The 21706-nt window shown below is 49.2% G+C and overlaps 1 protein-coding gene across 1 annotated transcript; it reads right to left on the bottom strand.

Annotated features, from left to right (window-relative positions):
- Positions 1-1267: 1267 nt before the first annotated feature.
- LOC144507668 (spliceosome RNA helicase DDX39B-like) lies at positions 1268-20959 on the bottom strand. Its single transcript, XM_078234824.1, has 9 exons — positions 20831-20959; positions 19601-19693; positions 14846-15029; positions 13522-13640; positions 8856-8987; positions 3511-3620; positions 3226-3370; positions 2740-2887; positions 1268-1566 (listed from the first exon to the last, which is right to left on the bottom strand). The coding sequence occupies exons 1-9, from the start codon at positions 20921-20923 to the stop codon at positions 1550-1552; spliced, it is 1041 nt and encodes a 346-aa protein (XP_078090950.1). The 5' UTR covers positions 20924-20959; the 3' UTR covers positions 1268-1549.
- Positions 20960-21706: the final 747 nt, after the last annotated feature.

Here is a 21706-nt window from a genome sequence, read left to right as displayed (position 1 = left end):
TGTGGAGTCTGCACGTTCTCCCCATGTCTGCGTGGGTTTCCTCCCAGTTTAAAAGACGTGCTGGTTAGGGTGCATTGGCCATGCTAAATTCTCCCTCAGTGTACCCGAACAGGCACTAGAGTAGGATGTTGCACAGTAACTTCATTGCAGTGTTAATGTAAGCCTACTTGTGACACTAATAAATAAACTTAAACTAAACTCCAGTGAATATAATCCTGGACGACTGAGTCGCTGCTCAAATGAGAATCTCAAAATAAGAGGGAAACCACTGAAGGCTGAGATTATTTTACTCCAGGGTTGAAAATTCTCTACCCCACAGGGATGTGGTAGCCTGTTTGAGGCAGAGATTGACATTTCTAAGTACCAGTAACAAAGGAATGTAGGCATCTTTTTGACCAACCAAATAAACTGAGGGGCAAAGTAAAAAAAGGAGTCCCTTAAAAAGTGGGGGGAACCGCCCCAAGAAAAATAAACCAAAGCGTAGAGGAAACTTAAAACTTCAATCAAAATGTTAAAGTACTTTAAAATTTATTTATTTGTCACAAGTAAAGCTTACATTAACACTGCAGTGAAGTTGCTGTGAAAACCCCACCAGTCGCCACACTTCAGCGTCTGTTTGGGTCAATGCAACCTAACCAGCACGTCTTTCAGAACGCGGGAGGAAACCGGAGCACCCGGAGGAAACCCACGCAGACACGGGGAGAATGTGCAGACTCCACACAGACAGTGACCCAAGCCGGGAATCGAACCCGGGTCCCTGGTGCTGTGAAGCAGCAGTGCTAACCACTGTGCTACCACGTAATTAAAAGGGGGGGGGGGGGGGGGCGGGATTGTGGTCAGTGCAGACTCGATGGACCAAATGGCCTCCTTCTGCACTGTAGGGATTCTATCCATCTGGATTGTCTCAACAAGTCTGGGAAACCGTTATATCCCCAGCATTGACCGAATCCGTTAACCCTCCTGGAAATGTTTGACTGGGGATATTAATTTCCTAATCCTGAGATGCAAATAGAATCTCTCTTCGAGTTACTGACAGGCAGTGGTATTGTGGCTGGACTAGTTAATCCAGAGACCCCGGGATTAGCACTCGGGGGGAGGGGGGGGGGGGGGCTGGGTTTGAATCCCACCACATTACTGTGTGGAGGAGACTGCGAACAGTCCCTCAGCACAGGGCACTGAGAGCGTGAGCTCCTTGCCATAATGAGGAACCGGAATCATTCAGACTCTCGGTGGTTCACAGACACTCCACTGAAACAGGATTCAAGGCTTGTGGATATTTTAAAACAGATTTATTAACCAACAGATACCGTTAGATAAAGACAGGTGGGAAAGGGCAATGTACAAACAAATTAAAACATATCCAATCTTGTATAAAAGCTTCATGTTTCCGCCACAAAAAATTTATCCATCCAAACGGTTTAAAAAAAACATGTCTAACGAAAGGAATTTTAAAAGCCATTTTCTCCTCTTGTAGGTAAAAGGCATCTCGGATGCCCATCGAGTAACTGTAGTAAATTTCCAGAGTCTTCAGCCTCATCAGCTGCTGCCTTTATCGACTCTGTTCAACTGGAGAGAGAAAAGGAACACATTCAGCTTCACACTTCACCCACAAATTCAAATCACCCAGAGAAATCCACAACCCAACAGTAAACCAAACCCCGCCCCGATCGCCCCCCCAAACCCCGCCCCGATCGCCCCAAACCCCGCCCCGATCGCCCCAAACCCCGCCCCGATCGCCTCCAAAACCCCGCCCCGATCGCCCCCAAAACCCCGCCCCGATCGCCCCAAACCCCGCCCCGATCGCCTCCAAAACCCCGCCCCGATCGCCCCCAAACCCCGCCCCGATCGCCCCCAAAACCCCGCCCCGATCGCCCCCAAAACCCCGCCCCGATCGCCCCCAAAACCCCGCCCCGATCGCCCCCAAAACCCCGCCCCGATCGCCCCCAAAACCCCGCCCCGATCGCCCCCAAAAGCCCGCCCCGATCGCCCCCAAAAGCCCGCCCCGATCGCCCCCAAAAGCCCGCCCCGATCGCCCTCAAAGCCCGCCCCGATCGCCCCCAAACACCGCCCCGATCGCCCCCAAACACCGCCCCCCAAAGCCCGCCCCGATCGCCCCCCAAAGCCCGCCCCGATCGCCCCCAAAGCCCGCCCCGATCGCCCCCAAAGCCCGCCCCGATCGCCCCCAAGCACTGCCCCTATTGCCCCCAAACCCCGCCCCGATTGCCCCCAAACCCCGCCCCGCTGACCCAAACCCCGCCCCACATGGACCTGAACCTCATTTCCCATCAATCACCCCTAAACCCCGCCCCACCCCAATCACCCCCAAACTCCGCCCCCACCCCAATCACCCCCAAACCCCGCCCCAATCACACCAAAACCCCGCCCCCACCCCAATCAGCCCGAAACCCCGCCCCACCCCAATCAGCCCGAAACCCCGCCCCCACCCCAATCAGCCCGAAACCCCGCCCCCACCCCAATCAGCCTGAAACCCCGCCCCCCCAATCACACTCGAACCCCACCCCCTAATCACCCCCAAACCCCGCCCCCACCCCTAAGCCACGCCCCATGCACCAATCACCCCCAAACCCCGCCCCCACACTCATCACCCCCAAACCCCGCCCACATGTCAACCCACACCTTGGAAGGCCTGTCATCATTCATCAGCCCCACCTCCCCCGATCTTTGAAGAGTGTACAATGTGATTTATCAGCGTGTGGGAATCACAAGGCGGGTACATACTGTAAGTGGAAATGTCGATTTCGTCCGGCAGCTCCGCAACATTGACCTCAAATCGATCTTGTACGTCATTCAGAACTTTAGCGTCAGTCTCGTCCGACACAAAGGTAATGGCCAACCCCTTCGTACCAAACCGACCAGCACGGGCAACCTGCAGGCAAAGGGTTAGAGAAGGCAATGTATTCCCCTGATTAAACCTAGTGTAACGCGGTGGGTTATAACAATGAGCAACACAAAGACGCAGGACTGACACAGCGGGGCTCTGCACATGCAGGGAGCCTGCAGAATAGTGAAACTACACACACACACACACAAACCTGGGGACCCTCAAAACAACCGCCCCGGATGCTGATCATTAACGCGCCCAAAAGTAGAGAGCTCTCACTGCGGGGCAGGGGCCACACGGGGCAGGGGCCGCCCCCTGTGCAGGTACGCAGTGTAAACAGGTTTGATGTCAGGAGTTAGTGATGACTGAGATGCAGTGCTCACCCTGTGCAGGTATGTGTCAGAGTCCTCAGGCATGTCATAGTTGAAAACGATATTCACTCGTTCGATATCCATACCCCGACCAAACAAGTTAGTTGCGACCAAGATACGCCTCTGAAAATCTTTAAACTGCTGGTAACGGGACAATCTAGCAGAGACAGAGGGCAGGAAGAGAAAAACAAGGCTCTTTAAATCGCACCGGTCTCAGTCTCGTATATGAACTGAAAACATCACCAGGGCGTGGCGCTGGGATGAGGCAGCTTTGAAACGCAGCTCCACGATACAAACCTTTCCTCCTGTGCCATTCCGCGGTGGATGGCAATCGCTGGAAAGTTCTGCTCCACCAGCAGCTGCGCTAATGCCACACAGCGCTGCACCGATTTCACAAAGATCACCACCTACAAGGAGGAAGGGACACCAGCATTAAACACGGAGACAAGACTTCAGGGGCTGGTCTTCTTCAACTGCTGGGCAATGCTTCAACCCCAGGCACAGGGTGAGGGCGAAAGGGCAGATCGACTCCCTACTTCTGGATTGTTTGGGGATTGGGGGGGGGGGGGGAAGGGCCATGCGACAAGGCATGGGGGGGTGGGGAAGAGAGAAGAAGGGCCATGCGACAAGGCATCCCCATGCTGCTCCCACAACACCGAGGGAGGTCAGCCCAGAATTGTGCTCCAGACTCACACAAAGACCCACATAGACTGAAGAGACCACTGAAGGGCTGTAGCCATACCCACGGAGTTAGGTGTCACTCGCTTGTAAAAGGATTTGAGAAGGCAGCACAGGTCTGTGGCAGAGCTCAATGTGCACGGAATCAGGGGACAAATAATGGGGCACAGAGGTAAAAAAAAGTTTAAATCACATGGACTGGTTCAAGAAAGCAGCTCAGCAGCACCTTTCAAGGGCAACTAGGGATGGACAATAAGTGCTGGTCCAGCCAGCGACTTCCACGTCCCGTGAATGAATAAAAGGAAGGAAATAAAAAAAGTTTATTTTATTAGCATCACAAGTAGGCTTACATTAAGCACCTATCCCTTTTAGCTTTGACAAAGGCTCATCTGGACTTGAAACGTCAGCTCTTTTCTCTCCTTACAGATGCTGCCAGACCCGCTGAGATTTTCCAGCGTTTTCTCTTTTTGCAGGCTTACATTCACACTGCAATGAAGTTACTGTGAAAATCCCCTAGTGGCCACACTCCGGCGCCTGTTCGGGTTACACAGAGGGAGAATTTAGCACGGCCAATGCACCCTAACCAGCACGGCTTTGCATTTCCTACAAGGTAAGGTAGCAAATCAAATCAGGGGAAAGTAAAAACTGACAGCGATGCACCAGTGGCCAAAATACCCCGACACCACCAGGACTGGGCAGGTAAGCAGTAAGTGAACTTTAACAGATAATACACAGGATTGAAATGATGATGCAGGCTTCGGGAGGACCAAACATCACTACACCTTAAAAAGTAACAAAAAACAAAATCAAAGGAATGTAGGGATACAGATGAACAAATCATTCAGAGGAGAATTCCAGATTGGCAAAGCAATTAATACTGCGAACAAAGCACCGAGATTCATTTCTCCAGATAGAAAATACAGAAATAAGTTATATTAAACGTGTACGGGATGTTGGACTACTGCGCACAGTTCTGGACTTTACTCTGAAAAATCACAATGTAAGTTTAAAGTTTATTTATTAGTGTCATAAGTAGGCTCACATTAACACTGCAATGAAGAGACTGTGAAAATCCCAGAGTCGCCACACTCTGGCGCCTGTTCGGGTACACCGAGGAAGAATTTAAACACGGGTCAATGCACCTGAACCAGCACGGCTTTCGGACTGTGGGAGGAAACCAGACCAAAATGCACGAAACCCACACAGACATGGGGAGAACATGCAGACTCCGCACAGACAGTGACCCAAGCCGGGAACTGAACCCGGGTCCCTGGTGCTGTGAGGCAGCAGCGCTAACCCACGGTGCCACCCATTTTAGAATGAGAAGACTGACATCAGAATTGGGAGATTACAGCTATTGGGAAGGATTGAGCATGTTAGGTTTATTTCTTTTGAAAAGAGAAGTTGGAGAATATCTGTTGGAGGCCTCTAATACTGCGAACAGGCTGATATAGAGAGAATATTTTCACTTTCGGGAAAACCATAATCAAGGGCCATAAATACAAGATAGGCAGAGATTTACAGCATGGAAACAGGCCCTTCAGCCCAACCTGTCCATGCTGCCCAGTGTTTACCACTAAGCTAGTCCCAATAGCCCGCACTTGGCCCATATCCCTTGATACCCATCCTACCCATGTAACTGTCTAAATGCTTTTTAAAAGACAAAATTGTACCTGCCTCTACTACTACCTCTGGCAGCCTGTTCCAGACACTCACCACCCTGAGTGAAAAAAGTACCCCATTGGACCCTTTTGTATCTCTCCCCTTAAACCTGTGCCCTCTAGTTTAAACACCCCTACCTTTGGGAAAAGATGTTGACTATCTACCTCATCTATGCCCCTTACTTTTTTATAGAACTCTATAAGATTACCTCTAAGCTTCCTACGCTCCAGGGAAAAAAGTCCCAGTCCATCCAGCCTCTCCATATAACTTAAACCATCAAGTCCCGGTAGCATCCTAGTAAATCATTTCTGCACTCTTTCTTGTCCAATAACATCCTTTTTATAATAGGGTGACCAGAACTTTACACAGTATTCCAAGTGTGGCCTTACCAATGTCTTGTATAACTTCAACAAGACGTCCCAACTCCTGTATTCAACGTTCTGACCAATGAAACCAAGCATGCTGAATGCCGCCTTCACCACCCTGTCCAAATGACCCCACTTTCAACGAGCAATGAACCTGTACCCCTAGGTCTCCCCAACGCCCTAACATTAACCGAGTAAGTCTTGCCCTGGTTCGATCTACCAAAATGCATCACCTCACAGTTATCTAAATTAAACTCCATCTGCCATTCATCAGCCCACTGGCCCAATTGATCAAGATCCCGTTGCAATCCTAGATAATCTTCTTCACTGTCCACTATGCCACCAGTCTTGGTGTCATCTGCAAACTAACTAACCATGCCCCCTATATTCTCATCTAAATCATTAATATAAATGACAAGTAACAGTGGACCCAGCACTGATCCCTGGTCACAGGCCTCCAGTTTGAAAAACAATCCTCGACAACCACCCTCTGTCAAGCCAATTTTGTATCCAATCATCCTGGATCCCGTGAGATTTAATCTTATGGAACAACCCATCATGCGGTACCTTGTCAAAGGCCTTGCTAAAGTCCTTGTGGACTATATCCACTGCACTGCCCTCATCTACCTTCTTGGTTATCCCTTCAAAAAAACTCAAATTTGAGAGACATGATTTTCCACTCACAAAGCCATGCTGACAGATAGAGAGACAAGTTCAGGAAGGAAATGAGCAGAAATGTCTTTAATAGAAATTAATAGGAACACCAGTGGGCCATGGCGTGGGGGCAGTGGTGGGGTAGAGTGGTAACATCACTGGACCAGTAATCCAGAGGTCGGGGCTAAAGCTCTGGGGAAATGGGTTTAAAATCACACCAATTAATCTAGAATTGAAAACTAGTCACAGTAATGATGACCATGAAATTATCTTCGATTGTTATTAAAAACCCATCTGATTCACTAATGTCCCGTCAGGGGAGGAAGTTTGCTGCCTTTACCTGGTCTGGCCGACACGCGACTCCAGAGCCACAGCAACATAGTCGACTGCCCTCAGAAATGGCCGAGTGAGACACCCAGCTCAAGAGCGCGAGCAGCAAATGCTGGCATCGCCAGTGACACCCATATTCCAGGAGAATATAAAATAAAGCTTGGTACATCGAACCTGAATGCTCGGAACGTGGAACCCACTCCCACAGGAAGTGGACGAGGTAATTAACCTGTACATTCAAAAGGAAAATGGCAAAGCACGTGACAGTGTGTGTCTGTCTACATGGAGTCTGCATGTTCACCCGGTGTCTGCGTGGGTTTCCTCCGGGTGCTCCGGTTTCCTCCGAAAGGTGTGCAGGTTAGGTGGATTGGACATGTTACATGGATTGGAGTGGTGGTGTGGCTGGGTTAGACTCTCTTTTGGAGAGCTGGTGCAGAGTAAATGGGCTGAATGGCCTCCTTCTACACCGAGGGATTCTAAATGGGAGTAGAGGGAGATATGCTGAACAGTTGAGATGAAGTAGATGGAATGGAAAGTGATGCTCATTGAGTATATACATCAGTGCAGACTGGTTGGGTCGCAAGTGCTGTATATTCTACTTTGTGCGACGCGGGGGCATGTGTTTGTGCGTGTGTGTGTGTGTGGGGGGGGGGTACTCGTTGGATAGCAGGCTGTGGATTGACTTCAATTCAATGCTGATCCTATTGAAATGAAGTGAGCTCAAAAAGCACACAAGCGTGCAAGCTGCAAACCCAGGATTTAGCGATTGTTGCATTAAGAGAACTCTCTTAAACGATGAGACGTTAGGAACTGTGTATGGGGCAGAGATTTAGGGATCCAGGTGCAGAAACTACCAGTGAATTGACTGGACAAAGAATCATTTCAGAAAGACTTAATGGAAGATTCTCAAGAGGCTCGCTTGAGATACCGCACTTCGATATATTGATATTCGATACATCTGCGGCACGGTGGCACAGTGGTTAGCACTGCTGCTTCAGTTCCAGGGACCCGGGTTCGACTCCCGGCTTGGGTCACTGTCTGAGTGGAGTTTGCACATTCTCCTCGTGTCTGCGTGGGTTTCCTCCGGGTGCTCCGGTTTCCTCCCACAGTCCAAAGATGTGCGGGTTAGGTTGATTGGCCAGGTTAAAAATTGCCCCTTCGAGTCCTGAGATGCGTAGGTTAGAGGGATTAGCGGGTAAATATGTGGGGGTAGGGCCTGGGTGGGATTGGGGTCGGTGCAGACACGATGGGCTGAATGGCCTCCTTCTGCACTGTAGGGTTTCTATGATTGGCCTGGGAGTGGGTGCGGTGCAGAGTCATCCATAATAATGGAACTGAGGATACATTAGACTATGACCAGGCACTCTGCAATATGGTGATATAATGGAGGTGCTTTAAGATACTGAAAGATTTGATAGGGAGGACAGAAAAGAATCATTTTCTCTGGTGGCAGAGACCAGAACAAGTTAGAGCTTGTTTACTTGGGGTCATGTCAGGACATATCACACACGCAGGGGCACGGAAATCTGGAATTCTTTCCTCCCAAGACACTGCTGTGGTAGGAGGTCAATGATGTTTAAAATGGGGATTGCCAGTCGGGAGGAGTATTGAAGGGTTACAGAACAAGATGGGTAGATAGAGCTGCGGTACAGACCAGCTGTGATCTAGCTGAATGGTTGGAACAGGCTCTTGGAAGGCGCTGAATCGAGTACTCTGCTTCTCACATTGGCACCGGTCATAACACAGCCGTGCTATGTCCGCTGCCCCCTCACTGTAGACACATCTGTTCCCCAGCAGTCACCTCACCAATTCAGAGTTCATGGCCATAGCTATCCAGCAGTACCAGTCACTGCCTTTATCCAAACCGGTTAAGAAGAGGGTAATGGTCGCGTATTACCTGCACCTCAGCACAGAGCAAACTCCACTCCATTCTCTTTCAGCGCACTATCTCACCTGATTAAACTCCAGGACGTCAAGTAAATCAAAGAGCTTGCGGTTCTTCTCATTGTCCTTTAGTTTAACATAATATTGCTGCAATCCATGCAGTGTCAGCTTAGTCTCATCGTCAACAAACACCTCCATGGGCTAAACGAGAGAGAAAAACCAGAAACATGTAACATTTCATCAAGTGTTTGCCCTGCTCCATGGGGCAATTCACCATTACACTGGAGATCACTTAATCAATCTGGGAAGATACCCACAGCTCACTGCAGTTCGCTGCTTCTTAACTGACTCTGGGTTTAGCATCAACTATTCCGTATGGAAGCCCAACCGATGAGGCAAATGCTTCTCGAGCAAAGGACCGCTGGGTTGTCAGTCCTAAACTCAGCACTCTGGCCAGCCTCCCGGTTTATCCTGAGCATGACTGTAGTTTGATATCAGTGCCTTGACTCCTCTCCACACTGCTTCACAGCCCCAAGAGGTCTCCCTTCATGTCAGTGACCACATCGAGCTGGATACTGTACTCAAGATGCTGCTTGGTCAGAGCTCTGCAACTTTACAGTGTTTAGGATGCTCTTAAGGGTGATGGTCATGGAAACATCCTTGTTGACCCAATGCTATCATCAACCAGCATGGGCAGACATTTTATCTACAGAGGGAGAAATAGATGACAATACAGTCCCCTTTGAGCAGTACCGAAGGGAAGCTGCAAGATTGACGGTCAAATCAGTGGACTCTGTGGTGTGTGTACCCACCTCTATGAGTCAATAATCTTTCCAATAGATATATCAACAAACAAATTAAACCAGAAAGAAACTATCCTCATCCTCCAGATAAAACCATCTCCAAACATCGGTTCAAACTGAAACATTGAGACTTAGGAGTCATGTCAGACAATATGAACCACGGTGATGGATTGTGAAAGGGCTACACACGGACAGGTGGGGAGCAGAGTCAGAGAGCCCCAGTCTGATGGCTGCACGTCCGCCTTGTCTACAAATCCAACCGGCTGCCAAAGGAAGGTGCGGCAATCAGGAGAAACACTTCCAGATCTAACACTTGATCCGGAAATAAACGTCTCCGTTCTAAAGTACTTTATCTACAAAACTAATCCTGGGATGAGCTCCCCACTGAGCACAATGTGTCAATGATAGCAAGCAGCAGGGGCTTCCAGTAACTACAGTCAACAGACCACTTGTGAGTTAGAGACTGCCAAGTGTCTGTGAACGTTTTAACCAGTAAATTATAAATGAAAAGGTTGTTTTTAAAACCCAGCGTTGTTATACCGTCATATCCGACATGTAATCTGCAGAACTCCTCAATATTAAATACAGAAATGCTGAAATTCCCAGTGACTAAAAACATCTTGCGATGTTTGCACTCTGTCCCCGCATGTGCTAAGGCTGATACGACAGGTTCCACCTCGCAGGAACACGAAAGTTAAACCTCTGCGACCATCCGTTGTCAGGCTGAGAAACCCCTGGGGGTGAGCACTCAATTCCATGGACAGCCGAACGTAACCCTCCAGTCACTGAACTCCACCCCCAGCCAGAGCACTCAGACCCAGGCTCCCCCCGAGCTGAGTGCGCACACCGGCCTCCGATAGTTCAGGTACCCCCAGCATCCGTCGCATGCAAACGTCTGTGAACCGCACCCCCAGCCCAGCTTTTCAAGTTAGACCCCGTTGAACCCCGACACAAAATAAACGCAGTGTTGTTTGGTACTTGTGGTAGCAGCTAAAGTGAACGGTAAAGTTACAACAACTAGCAAAAAAACAACCAAGGAGGAAATTAAATTCATGCAGCGAGTTGCTGCAATCTGCTGCTGGGAAGGGCAGTGGAAGCCGGTTTAGCGGAGATGAGATTTTCCAAATTTACCGAGCTTGGGGAAGCAACTGGCACATCCCGTAAACTGCCTAGCTCTTTCAAAAACCTGGACAGGCACAATGAGCTGACCGGTCTCCCACACGTTATCATTTTATTACTGGGCCTGCTGCACTAACAGACCATTTTGGCACATTCTCCCAACATTTCAGCACAGTCACAAGGCGACTGCAGTCGTGGTTATATTCTTGGGCTCATTAAAGGCCTGGACTCCAAATCCACATAACAAGCATTCAAGTTTCACCAGAACAATTAATCCAGTTTCTAAAAGAATTAGTTTTTAAAATGTCCTCTGCCAAAAGTAACAACAAAGTTTTTCTAGCTAATGTAAAAACTCAACTGGTGAAAATTCATGTCCTGCAGATATCAAAACTGGTCTACCCTAACATTCAATGGCATCATCATCAATGAACCCCCCACTAACAACACCCTGGTGGGGTTAGCATTGTAAGAAGTCTCACAACACCAGGTTAAAGTCCAACAGGTTTATTTGGTAGCAAATACCATAAGCTTTCAAAGCTTATGGTATTTGCTACCAAATAAACCTGTTGGACTTTAACCTGGTGTTGTGAGACTTCTTACTGTGCTTACCCCAGTCCAACGCCGGCATCTCCACATCGGGGTTAGCATTGACCAGAAACCGAACTAACCATATACTTAAAGGGATTTTAGGTGGTGGCGCAGTGGTTAGCACTGCTGCCTCACAGCGTCACGGACCCGGGTTCGATTCCCGGCTTGGGTCACTGCCTGTGTGGAGTTTGCACATTCTCCCCGTGTCTGAGTGGGTTTCCTCCGGGTGCTCCGGTTTCCTCCCACAGTCCAAAGATGTGCAGGTTAGGAGAACTGGCCGTGCTAAATTCTCCCCGAGTGCACCCGAACAAGCGACTAGGGGAATTTCACAGTAACTTCATTGTAGTATGAATGTAAGCCTTACTTGTGACTAATAAATAAACTTCACTTTACTGTGGCTACCAGAGCAGGTCAGAGGCTGGGAATCCTGCGGCGAGTAACCCAGCTCCAGACTTTCCGAAGCCTGTCCACCACCTACAAGGCATGAGTCAGGAGTGTGGTGGAATACTCTCCACTTGCCTGGATGACGCAGCTAAAAACAACTCAAGAAGCACAACACCATCCAGGACAAAATTTCATTGCTGCCTCTTCCACAAACATTCAATCCCTCCACCATTGATAAACAGTGGCAGCCGTGTGTATCAAGATAAACTGTAAGAACACACAAAGCATCTTTCAAACCCACAGTCTCCACCATCTAGCTCAAGGGCAGCAGCCGCATGAGAACATTTAGCATGGTAAACATGTGGAGTCACAGGGGTATGGTGGGACTGTCGGTGCGGGCTCGATGGGCTGAACGGCCTCCTCCTGTGCTGCAGGGATCCTATGATTCTAAACAAAATTTTTAAAACTGCTTTCTGAAGTTTAATTGAGTTGTATCAAACATATTTGGCAACCAGGGATGGGCAATAGATGCAGCCTTGTCTCACAGGGAACATTTAAAAAAAATTCTACCTCCCCAAACAAACACCTCCATTCCCGATTCACTGAGCCACCAGTACCAAACAAACTGAGATTCTTCCACACTGAAAGTTCAAACCCCCATTCCTCAAATACCATGCACATTCAGAAAATAACCCGCAATCTCAATGCAACGCCGAGCGGGCAATCTGCCAACCAGCCATTTCTGGCTCTCAGCAACACGGAGCTGCCCTGTGGGTTTGAAATCGTTTGCTATTGGTGTTTCAGGGACTTTGCCAATAGCCAAGTCACCTCCATTACAATCCGCTGCATACAAACCATTCCACATTAAGAAATGGAACTTTGTAAAGCTGGGTTGAAAGCTGGGTGGAGTCCTCTTGCAGCCATCCTTGACTGTTGCAGATCACAAGGTCAGCGGCACAAAGTGTGAACCAGTCCATTGGATAGATAATATGATTAACTGCGAGTAGCTACAGCTTGCGGTGGCCAATGCTCGCACCCTAGCGATATGGGGATATCTTCTTCCGTCCGACGACAGCAGGGATCACCACTGAAGACACTAAAGCTACATCTTGCTTCGAAGGGTATATTAAATCTAGGACTCTGACAAACTGCTTCACCCTGAATAGGCTGGTCTTCTCGAGCTGGTGGACATCGGGACACTCTTGCTAAGTCGCTAAGCTAGGTAATCCTTCGCGATCATGAACGCAATCTTCAGGACAACGAGACTAGCTCTGACTGAATACGGGAGGGGGCGAACACTCCTCGCAACCCCTGAGCTGGAGCAGCTTTCAGGGAACGCAACAATCAGTGACAGCAACCTGGGGGGAGGGGGGCGCTGGCTAACGCGATGGCCTCAACTGCCTGTGCCCGAAACCGTTGGATCTTCCGGAAAACGCAACTAACTTCTTTAGGAAAGCTAGGGGAAGCCTGGTTTTACCATAACTCTGCCGGCTGCTTCTGATCGGAACTGTGCTAACTCTGAATCTCGACCCCCAATAGGACCGAGTCTACCGCACGGACACGCCCACGATCTTTCCTACCATCTGCATTGCTAGAAGTGGGGCTGGGCAAAGGTTGCCACTACCTGCTGTTCTCTAGTCTAAACTGTACTATCTACAGCTAGCTGGTGGAAACCACATCTTGCAAAGGTTACAAGGATGCGGTGATGAGCTTGAGGAGGAGCAGTGTGCCATTCCGTTCCATTCCAGACCGGGCTTTGCTTGGCTCTTAGCAACGCAAGCACCCTTGGTGGTGGCTCATCAAAAACTGGTGGGGTACTGGTAAGAAAGATGAATAATTACATCCTGCATGAACTTGCGGCAGACTGGGCGGATCTCCTTGCTTAGGGTGGCGCTGAACATCATAACCTGCTTTTCGTGAGGAGTCAAACGGAAAATATCCTGGACATCCCTGCGCATGTCTGCAAAGAAATGGGAACACAAGTGTCAGTGTCTGGTACAAAACCCGAGCTAGGTGCTATTCAATACACCAGTAAAAGGCATCCTCACTATCTGCTGCTGTTTATCCTTTCTTTTGATGATTAAGAGTACTTGTGGAGTGGGTCTCTCATTTGACAAAATGCCTCCCTTATCACTAATCGCCCAAAGTCTCCTGTCCCCGCTCTGCAAGTACATTCTGACCAGCTGGATATAGCTGCAGGTAGCACCGTGTTAAAGCTGATCATGGACCCTGCTCTCCAGATGGCTGTTCTTCACCTGGGACGCAGACAGTTGCCTATTCTACCAGGAAACCTTCCCCCATGTTCCAGCTGCCTGCTCCAGGATATTCAAGCCAATTCTGACTGCAGAAATGGCGATATTATAGAATCCTACAGTGCAGAAGGAGGCCATTCGGCCCATCGTGTCAGCACCGACCACAATCCCACCCAGGCCCTATTCCCGTAACCCCACATATTTACCCTGCTAATCCCCCTGACACTGGGGTCAATTTATCACGGCCAATCAACACGAGCCTTTGGATTGTGAGGTGGAGATGCCGGTGTTGTGGACTGGAGTGGACACAGTAAGAAGTCTCACAACACCAGGTTAAAGTCTAACAGGTTTATTTCATATCACGAGCTTTGGGAGCGTTGCTCCTTCACTCACCTGATAAAGGGGCAGTGCTCCGAAAGCTCGTGGACTTTAACCTTTGGACAGTGGGAGGAAACCGGAGCACCCAGAGGAACCCTACACAGACACGGGGAGAATGTGCAAACTCCACACTGTCAGTGACCCGAGGCTGGAATTGAACCCGGGTCCCTGGCGCCGTGAGGCTACCAGATAAACCTGTTGGACTTGAACCTGGTGTTGTGAGACTTCTTACTGTGTTTACCCCAGTCCAACGCCGGCATCTCCACATCATGGCCGTGAGGTTGCAGTGCTAACCACTGCGCCACCGTGCCAATTTATTCCACCCAGTCCAGGAAACAAAGCCGACTTCGATTAGAATGGCAGAACGTCAATAAACTGTAATTCTTTCATGCGATCTACAGCCACTCACATCAAATAGCTGGCCCGGGTTTTGAATTAGAAACCGGACAAAGCCCCAGAGACGGGTCTGAGGGAGAGACCAGTTACCGCTAGTTAATAAAAAACTGCTCCAGCCACCAAGAAAAACGCCACTAACCGAGCTGCTCAAGCATCTTGTCACACTCATCCAGTACAAAGTGTTTTACGTATTTCAGATTGAGTGACTTGTTACGGGTGAGGGCCAGGATCCGCCCCGGGGTCCCCACTACAATGTGAGGACAGTTCTTCTTCAGGATGTCTTCGTCCTTTTTAATCGACAACCCTCCAAAGAACACTGCCGCCTGTTCAAAACAAAACCAGTGGCTGCAATTAGAGGGATAATCGCAAAAGCACAGAACTTGGGCTGGGTGCAGAAGTCGGGGCGAACCTGTTCAGATCGAATCGCAGAGCGAATGGGAATTTGACGAGAGCGTGGCTTTGCTAAAGATGAGGAAGGAGATGCTAATGTAATTTAAACTGAGAACAGTAATGATTTAAATAATCAATTAGATGTAAGGTGATGAAATTAAAACTGAGGATGCCAGCATTAAATAAAAATCCTGGACACATCAGTAAGTTATGGGAGTGATGGGATACTCACACCAAGCTGCAACACAAAGACAGGACCAATCACAAGCCAATAAAGACACTCGCTTGGAGACCGAGAGTGAAACTTGGGGTTCTGAAGACTCTGCATTTGTCTGAACGAAATAGAATTCTGGCAATGTCAGAGTAAAGGAGATAAAGAACAGTACAGCACAGGAAACAGGCCCTTCGGCCCTCCAAAGACATAGCAGTAGAGATATTGGATAGAATTTAAACAGACTCGAGAGGTACTCAATCTGGTGCTCAAATGTCAACCATCTGGTCTGGATGAGATGCAGCCAGGGTTGCTGAGAGAACCAATGGTGGACAGAGCAGATGCCCATGGACACAACTTTCTAATTGTCTTTGGGGTGGGACAGAGAGAAGACATGTCCCCTTGTCTTCGTGCTCTGCCACTACTCTTTCGGCCCACGTCCAACCCTCGTTGCCCCCTGTGACGCTTTGCCCTCATATTGTGGCTTGTTGCCTTCTTGCCTCCTGGGCAGGTTCTTTCTTTTTTAAAGTATTTTTACTCCTGTTAGTTTTTTCTTGTGCAGGGTGGTGAATGGGGGGGTACCCGTGTGTGTGTGTGTTTGGGGGGGGAGGGGGGGGGGAGAGGAGGGGGTACCCGTGTGTGTGTGTTTGGGGGGGAAAGAGGGGGGGTACACGTGTGTGTATGCGCGCTCATGTATGGGGTACCCATATGTGTGCGTGCACGTGTGTGTGTGGGGGGGGGGTACCCGTGTGTGTGTGTGAGTGAGGGGGGGGGGGGGGGGGGATACCCGCGCGTGTGTGTGGGTACCTGTGTGTGGGGGTGGCGTACCCGTGTGTGTGTGGAGGGGGGGGGGTGTACCTGTGTGTGTGTGCACGCATGTTGGGGGGGGGGGGGTATCCGTATGTGTGTGTGCGTGCGTGTGGGGGGTTACCTGTGTGTGTGTATGGTGGGCGGGGGGGGGGTAGAGAACAGGGGTGGGGGAAGAGCGAAACAGGGCGATGGTCCGGTTCTGCCTTGTCTTTGGGTCTGGGAGCTGGGTCAATGGACCGGAGGGTAGCAAATGTTACAGCAGCGTTCAGAGAGAGGAGAGAAGGGGACAAGTCTGCCATCTACAGGCCAGTCTGCTAAACTCTGGTGATGAAGAAAGCTTAACAGACAATAATCTGGGAGCTAATAAATGAACGCATGGGAAAATCCATGTGTACTCATTAAAGGTTTGATTAACTGGATCCAGTTCTTTGATTAAGAGAGGGTTGATGAATGCAGTGTGCTTGGTGTGTGCAGGGGCCCCCAAAATGCATTTGACAAAGTCCCACATAACAGACTGCTCAGCAAAATTCAAGCTAATGGGATGAAGGGGCAGTGATTATAAAACGGAATTAGTGAAGAGAGAGAGAAGCAGAGGGCAGTGATGAGCAGCTGGTTCCCAGACTCCAGGCATCTGCAGTTCTCCCAGGCGTCAAGGATCACTGGTCCTTCTCAAGTACAGTTTATTTACTCATCACAAGTAAGGCTTACATTAACACTGCAATGAAGTTACTGTGAAAATCCCCTATTCGCCACACTCCGTCGCCTGTTCGGGTACACTGAGGGAGAATTCAGCATGGCCAATGCACCCTAACCAGCACGTCTTTCAGACAGGTTTAAGGTGCTGGGGGGTAGGTACAGGGGGGATGTCAGGGGTAAGTTTTTCACTCAGAGGGTGGTGGGTGAGTGGAATCGGCTGACGTCGGTGGTGGTGGAGGCAAACTCGTTGGGGTCTTTTAAGAGACTTCTGGATGAGTACATGGGATTTAATGGGATTGAGGGCTATAGATAGGCCTAGAGGTGGGGATGTGATCGGCGCAACTTGTGGGCCGAAGGGCCTGTTTGTGCTGTGACTTTCTATGTTCTATGTTCTATGAAACCGGAGCACCCGGAGGAAACCCACGCAGATCTGGGGAGAACATGCAGACTCCACACAGACAGTGACCCAAGCCGGAAATCAAACCCGGGTCCCTGGCGCTGTGAAGCAGCAGTGTGCCACCATGCCGCCTATAGTCTATGATCTTGATATGGGTTTGATATAAAATTGAGAAGCTTGCAGGGGACTTGAAACTCAAACATAACTGAACAGTGGAGGAAGACACGGACAGACTGCTGAAGTGGACACAAATTTAAGTGTGAAGAGATTTTGGTGGTGAGAACGAGGAGGCGCAATAACTATATGGTACAGTTTAAAGGGGTGCATATTACAGACATCTGGGAGTAGCAGATTATGGGAGTTAGTATCGCTCTCTTTAAACTCAGGAAAATCACCCTTAATTACCTAAATTTCAGAGTACAACTCTCGTTTCAGAAATCGTTTCTCATATTGTAACCCATTCAGTCCAGATATAGTTTTGTAAATCTACACTGTGCTGCCGCTAAGGTCAATATTGGGAGGTTCCCAGAACAGCCCACAGTATTCCAAGTGCATTCTAACCAGGGCTTTGTACAGCTGAAGCGTGACCACCCCTCCCAGTCTAACATTTCATCAGTCCCTTCCATTATTTTCTGTCCTTATTGTAATGATCGAGTGCCTGAACCGCCAAGTCCCTTTGGGCCTCCACTAGCTCTTCAAGTTGGAAGGCTGGCGCGAGTTGCGGACATAAAGGCCGCATTGTGATTTAAACATCAGGTTGCAGGCGATGAGGAAATCGAGAACAAACGTAGGTCGGCCAGAAGAGTGGGTAATGGGTGAATGGGAAAGCTGGTGCGTGGGTTATTTCTGAATGAGCTGAAGGTTAAGAGTGGGGGATAGAGTGCAGGTCAGCAGCAGGATGGGAATAGTCCAGTCTGAAGGTGACTAAAAGCAAGGACGTATGCTGCAGCAGATTAGCTGGTGTTAAAGAGACAGATCTGGGTGAGATGGAAACAGAAACTCAATTCAGAGTCAAATACAATGATAGTCTGGCTTAACCGGAGATAGGAGCCAGATGGAGCCAAAGACCAAGATTTCAATCCTCTCAATGATTAACAGAAACTAAAAATACTCAGCGGGACAGGTATCTGTGGAGAAAGTGTTAGCGTTCAGGCTGATGATGCAAGAAGCTGAAACATTAACTCTCTCCACAGATCTTGCCTAATCTGCTGTGTATTTCCAGCCTTTTGGATTTTCACTCGAGATTTCCTGCAGTATTTAACCCCATCTATAGGATATGAACAATAATTCATTCTGTAAACAGCTTATAGTTCATAATCACATCATCTACAGGATGTTGACAGCAATCCACACACCATACCTGCAGAGGATTTAGTTACTCACTCTTTCACATCAATCATTCAAACCAGCCTTCCATCCATTGACTCTACACTTCCCGCTGCCTCGGCAAAGCAGCCAGCATAATTAAGGATCCCACACGCCCCGGACATTCTCTATTCCACCTTCTTCCGTTGGGAAAAAGATACAAAAGTCTGAGGTCACGTACCAACCGACTCAAGAACAGCTTCTTCCCTGCTGCTGTCAGACTTTTGAATGGACCTACCTTGCATTAAGTTGATCTTTCTGTACACCCTAGCTATGATTGTAACACCACATTCTGCACTCTCTCCTTTCCTTCTCTATGAACGGTATGCTTTGTCTGTATAGCGCGCAAGAAACAACACTTTTCACTGTATGTTAATACATGTGACAATAATAAATCAAATCAAAATCTATAGACCAAGCAAAAGTAATACAAATGTTGGATCTTTTATGGAGGTTTCAAAGTAACAAACCTCCATAACGACAGCAAGACTGACGTGAAGCCCTCCAGCTTGGATAGCGGCTGCTGGCAAAGGCTACTTACTCGAAGTAGCCCAGGGAGGGTCGCTGCAGTAAGCAGACACCTCTAGAAGCTGCCAAAATCAGCACAGAAGCCTCTGGTTCAGAGCCTCTACTGACCCTCAAATGCCTCTCTCCTCCTCCCCCCAAACAACCAAGCAGATAGTTAAGATGCCACAGCAAGCACCCTGGAAGCAGCACGGTGGCCCAGTGGTTAGCACTGCTGCCTCACAGCGCCAGGGAGCCGGGTTCGATTTCTGGCTTGGGTCACTGTGCGGAGTCTGTACGTTCTCCCCGTGTCTGCGTGGGTTTCCTCCCACAGTCCAAAGAGGTGCTGGTTAGGGTGCATTGGCCGTGCTAAATTCTCCCTCTGTGTACCCGAATAGGCACTGGAGTGTGGTGACTAGGGGATTTTCACAGTAACTTCATTGCAGTGTTAATGTAATCCTTACTTGTGACTAATAAATAAACTTTACTTCACATACAAGGCATCCTGCACGGGCACTCACCTTAATGTTGGGCATGTACTTGGAGAATCTCTCATATTCTTTGCTGATCTGGAAAGCCAGCTCCCTTGTATGGCACATGACAAGAACGGACACCTGTTCAAGGTGGGGGTAGGGGAAAAGAGAGAACAAATGAAATGTGCAACTGCTGCAAAAAACTTCACATCTATTGGCAACACCTCCCATACCCCGAAACAAAACCCAATGTCTAGTGTATACAGTCAGCACAGCACCGACCACTGGGTGGCACACTGGTCAGCACTGCTGCCTCACAGCGCCAGGGACCCTGTTCGATTCCCGGCTTGGGTCACTGTCTGTGTGGAGTTTGCACATTCTCCCCGTGTCTGCGTGGGTTTCCTCCGGGTGCTCCGGTTTCCTCCCACAGTCCAAAGATGTGCGGATTGGCCATGCTAAATTGCCCCATAGTGTCAGGGGGGGGATAGCTAGGGTAAATACATGGGGCTATGGGGATAGGGCCTTGGTGGCATTGTGGTCAGTGCAGACTTGATGGGCCGAATGGCCCCCTTCTGAACTGTATGATTCTATGATAATCTATGATAACAATGCAGACAGTGTAACTGCCCCTTATTATCCCTTCATGCTGCACTCAGATAGCTGCTATATCACCATTCACACCTCATCTAAACACACCCCTTGTTTCTTGACTGGCTCTACCAGCCAGGACTCACCTGATGAAGGAGCAGCGCTCCGAAAGCTCGTGCTACCAAATGAACCTGTTGGACTTTAACCTGGTGTTGTGAGATTACTTACTCTGCCAGCATTGAATCTTTAGTTGTTCTCCACCCTATCCCTTTTGTTCTTCCACTGACTGAAAAACTTTTACCTTCAGTTCCAATGAGACACCCGAGTGATTAACCACAGATGCTGCCCGACCTGCTGAGTGTTTCAGGTTTCCAGCATGCGCAGCTTGTTTTGCTTTGCTAAGATGAACCAGTGGTCTGCCTGAATATTTGTATTTGCTGATCAAGCAGCTTTTAAAAAAATATTTAAGCTTCTGCCAATGGAAGAAAGGACAGAAATTTCCAGTGGTTAAACTGGGAGAGGCAGTGTGATCAGGGTGAACAAAGCCTCCACTGAGTCAGGGTCACTCTGAACAGACCAGTGAGCAGACCAATTTGCAGCTATTTGATTTTTGGGTGTGGGGTGACATACCTGACTGCGAAAGCACCCGTTCAATACTGTTACATTACCAATCCTAATGTCGCAAATTACCTGTCCGTCGACTGCCTCCAACTGCTGCAGAGTAGCCAGGACAAATACAGCGGTCTTTCCCATTCCCGATTTGGCCTGGCAGAGGATGTCCATCCCGAGAATTGCCTGAGGAATGCACTCATGTTGAACTGCGGAGAGAGCAGATGCACAGTTATAGAATCATAGACTCCTACAGTGCAGGAGGCGGCCATTCGGCCCATTGTGTTTGCACCGACCACAATCCCACTCAGCCCCCATCCCCATGTATTCACCCTGCTAGCCCCTCTGACACTAAGTGACAATTTAGCATGGCCAATCAACCTAACCCGCACATCTTTGGACTGTGGGAGGAAACCGGAGCACCCGGAGGAAACCCACGCAGACACGAGGAGAACATGCAAACTCCACACAGTGACCCGAAGCCGGAATTGAACCCGGGTCCCCTGGTGCTGTGAGGCAGCAGTGCTAACCTCTGTGCCGCTCCTTGTGCCCAGATACTTTCAGACAAATTTCTCTGCTCCGCGCTGGTGTCTAAGTTCCAGACAAGCTTTCTCCAATCCCTGTTCGTCTAACCCTCAGCAACATAACCTAATCCTTTTATTCTCCCGTATGATTACCTAGCTTCCTCTTCAATGAATCTTTGGCACTTGCCTCCACTCCCTATGGTAATTCTGGGTGAAGAGGTTTCTGCAGAATTCCCGATTGGATTCATCAGCAACCATCTTGCGGTTCTGGCCTCCAATCCAAGAGCAAGACGGATCGCCTTGCATCACTGATAGAAGGTGTACACTGGCCATCTAACCAGACCAGCAAAGTGTCAGGCTCCTGAGGTGAGCTGCCCAGCAGTAAGCTTCCATTCGCTCAGGGTGAAACCAGCGCGGGTGACTAAGCTGCAGA

The sequence above is a fragment of the Mustelus asterias genome, chromosome 19 (assembly GCF_964213995.1).
Source record: "Mustelus asterias chromosome 19, sMusAst1.hap1.1, whole genome shotgun sequence".
In the NCBI taxonomy this organism is placed as follows: domain Eukaryota; kingdom Metazoa; phylum Chordata; class Chondrichthyes; order Carcharhiniformes; family Triakidae; genus Mustelus; species Mustelus asterias.
This window is presented reverse-complemented; position numbering and strand designations above follow the sequence as displayed.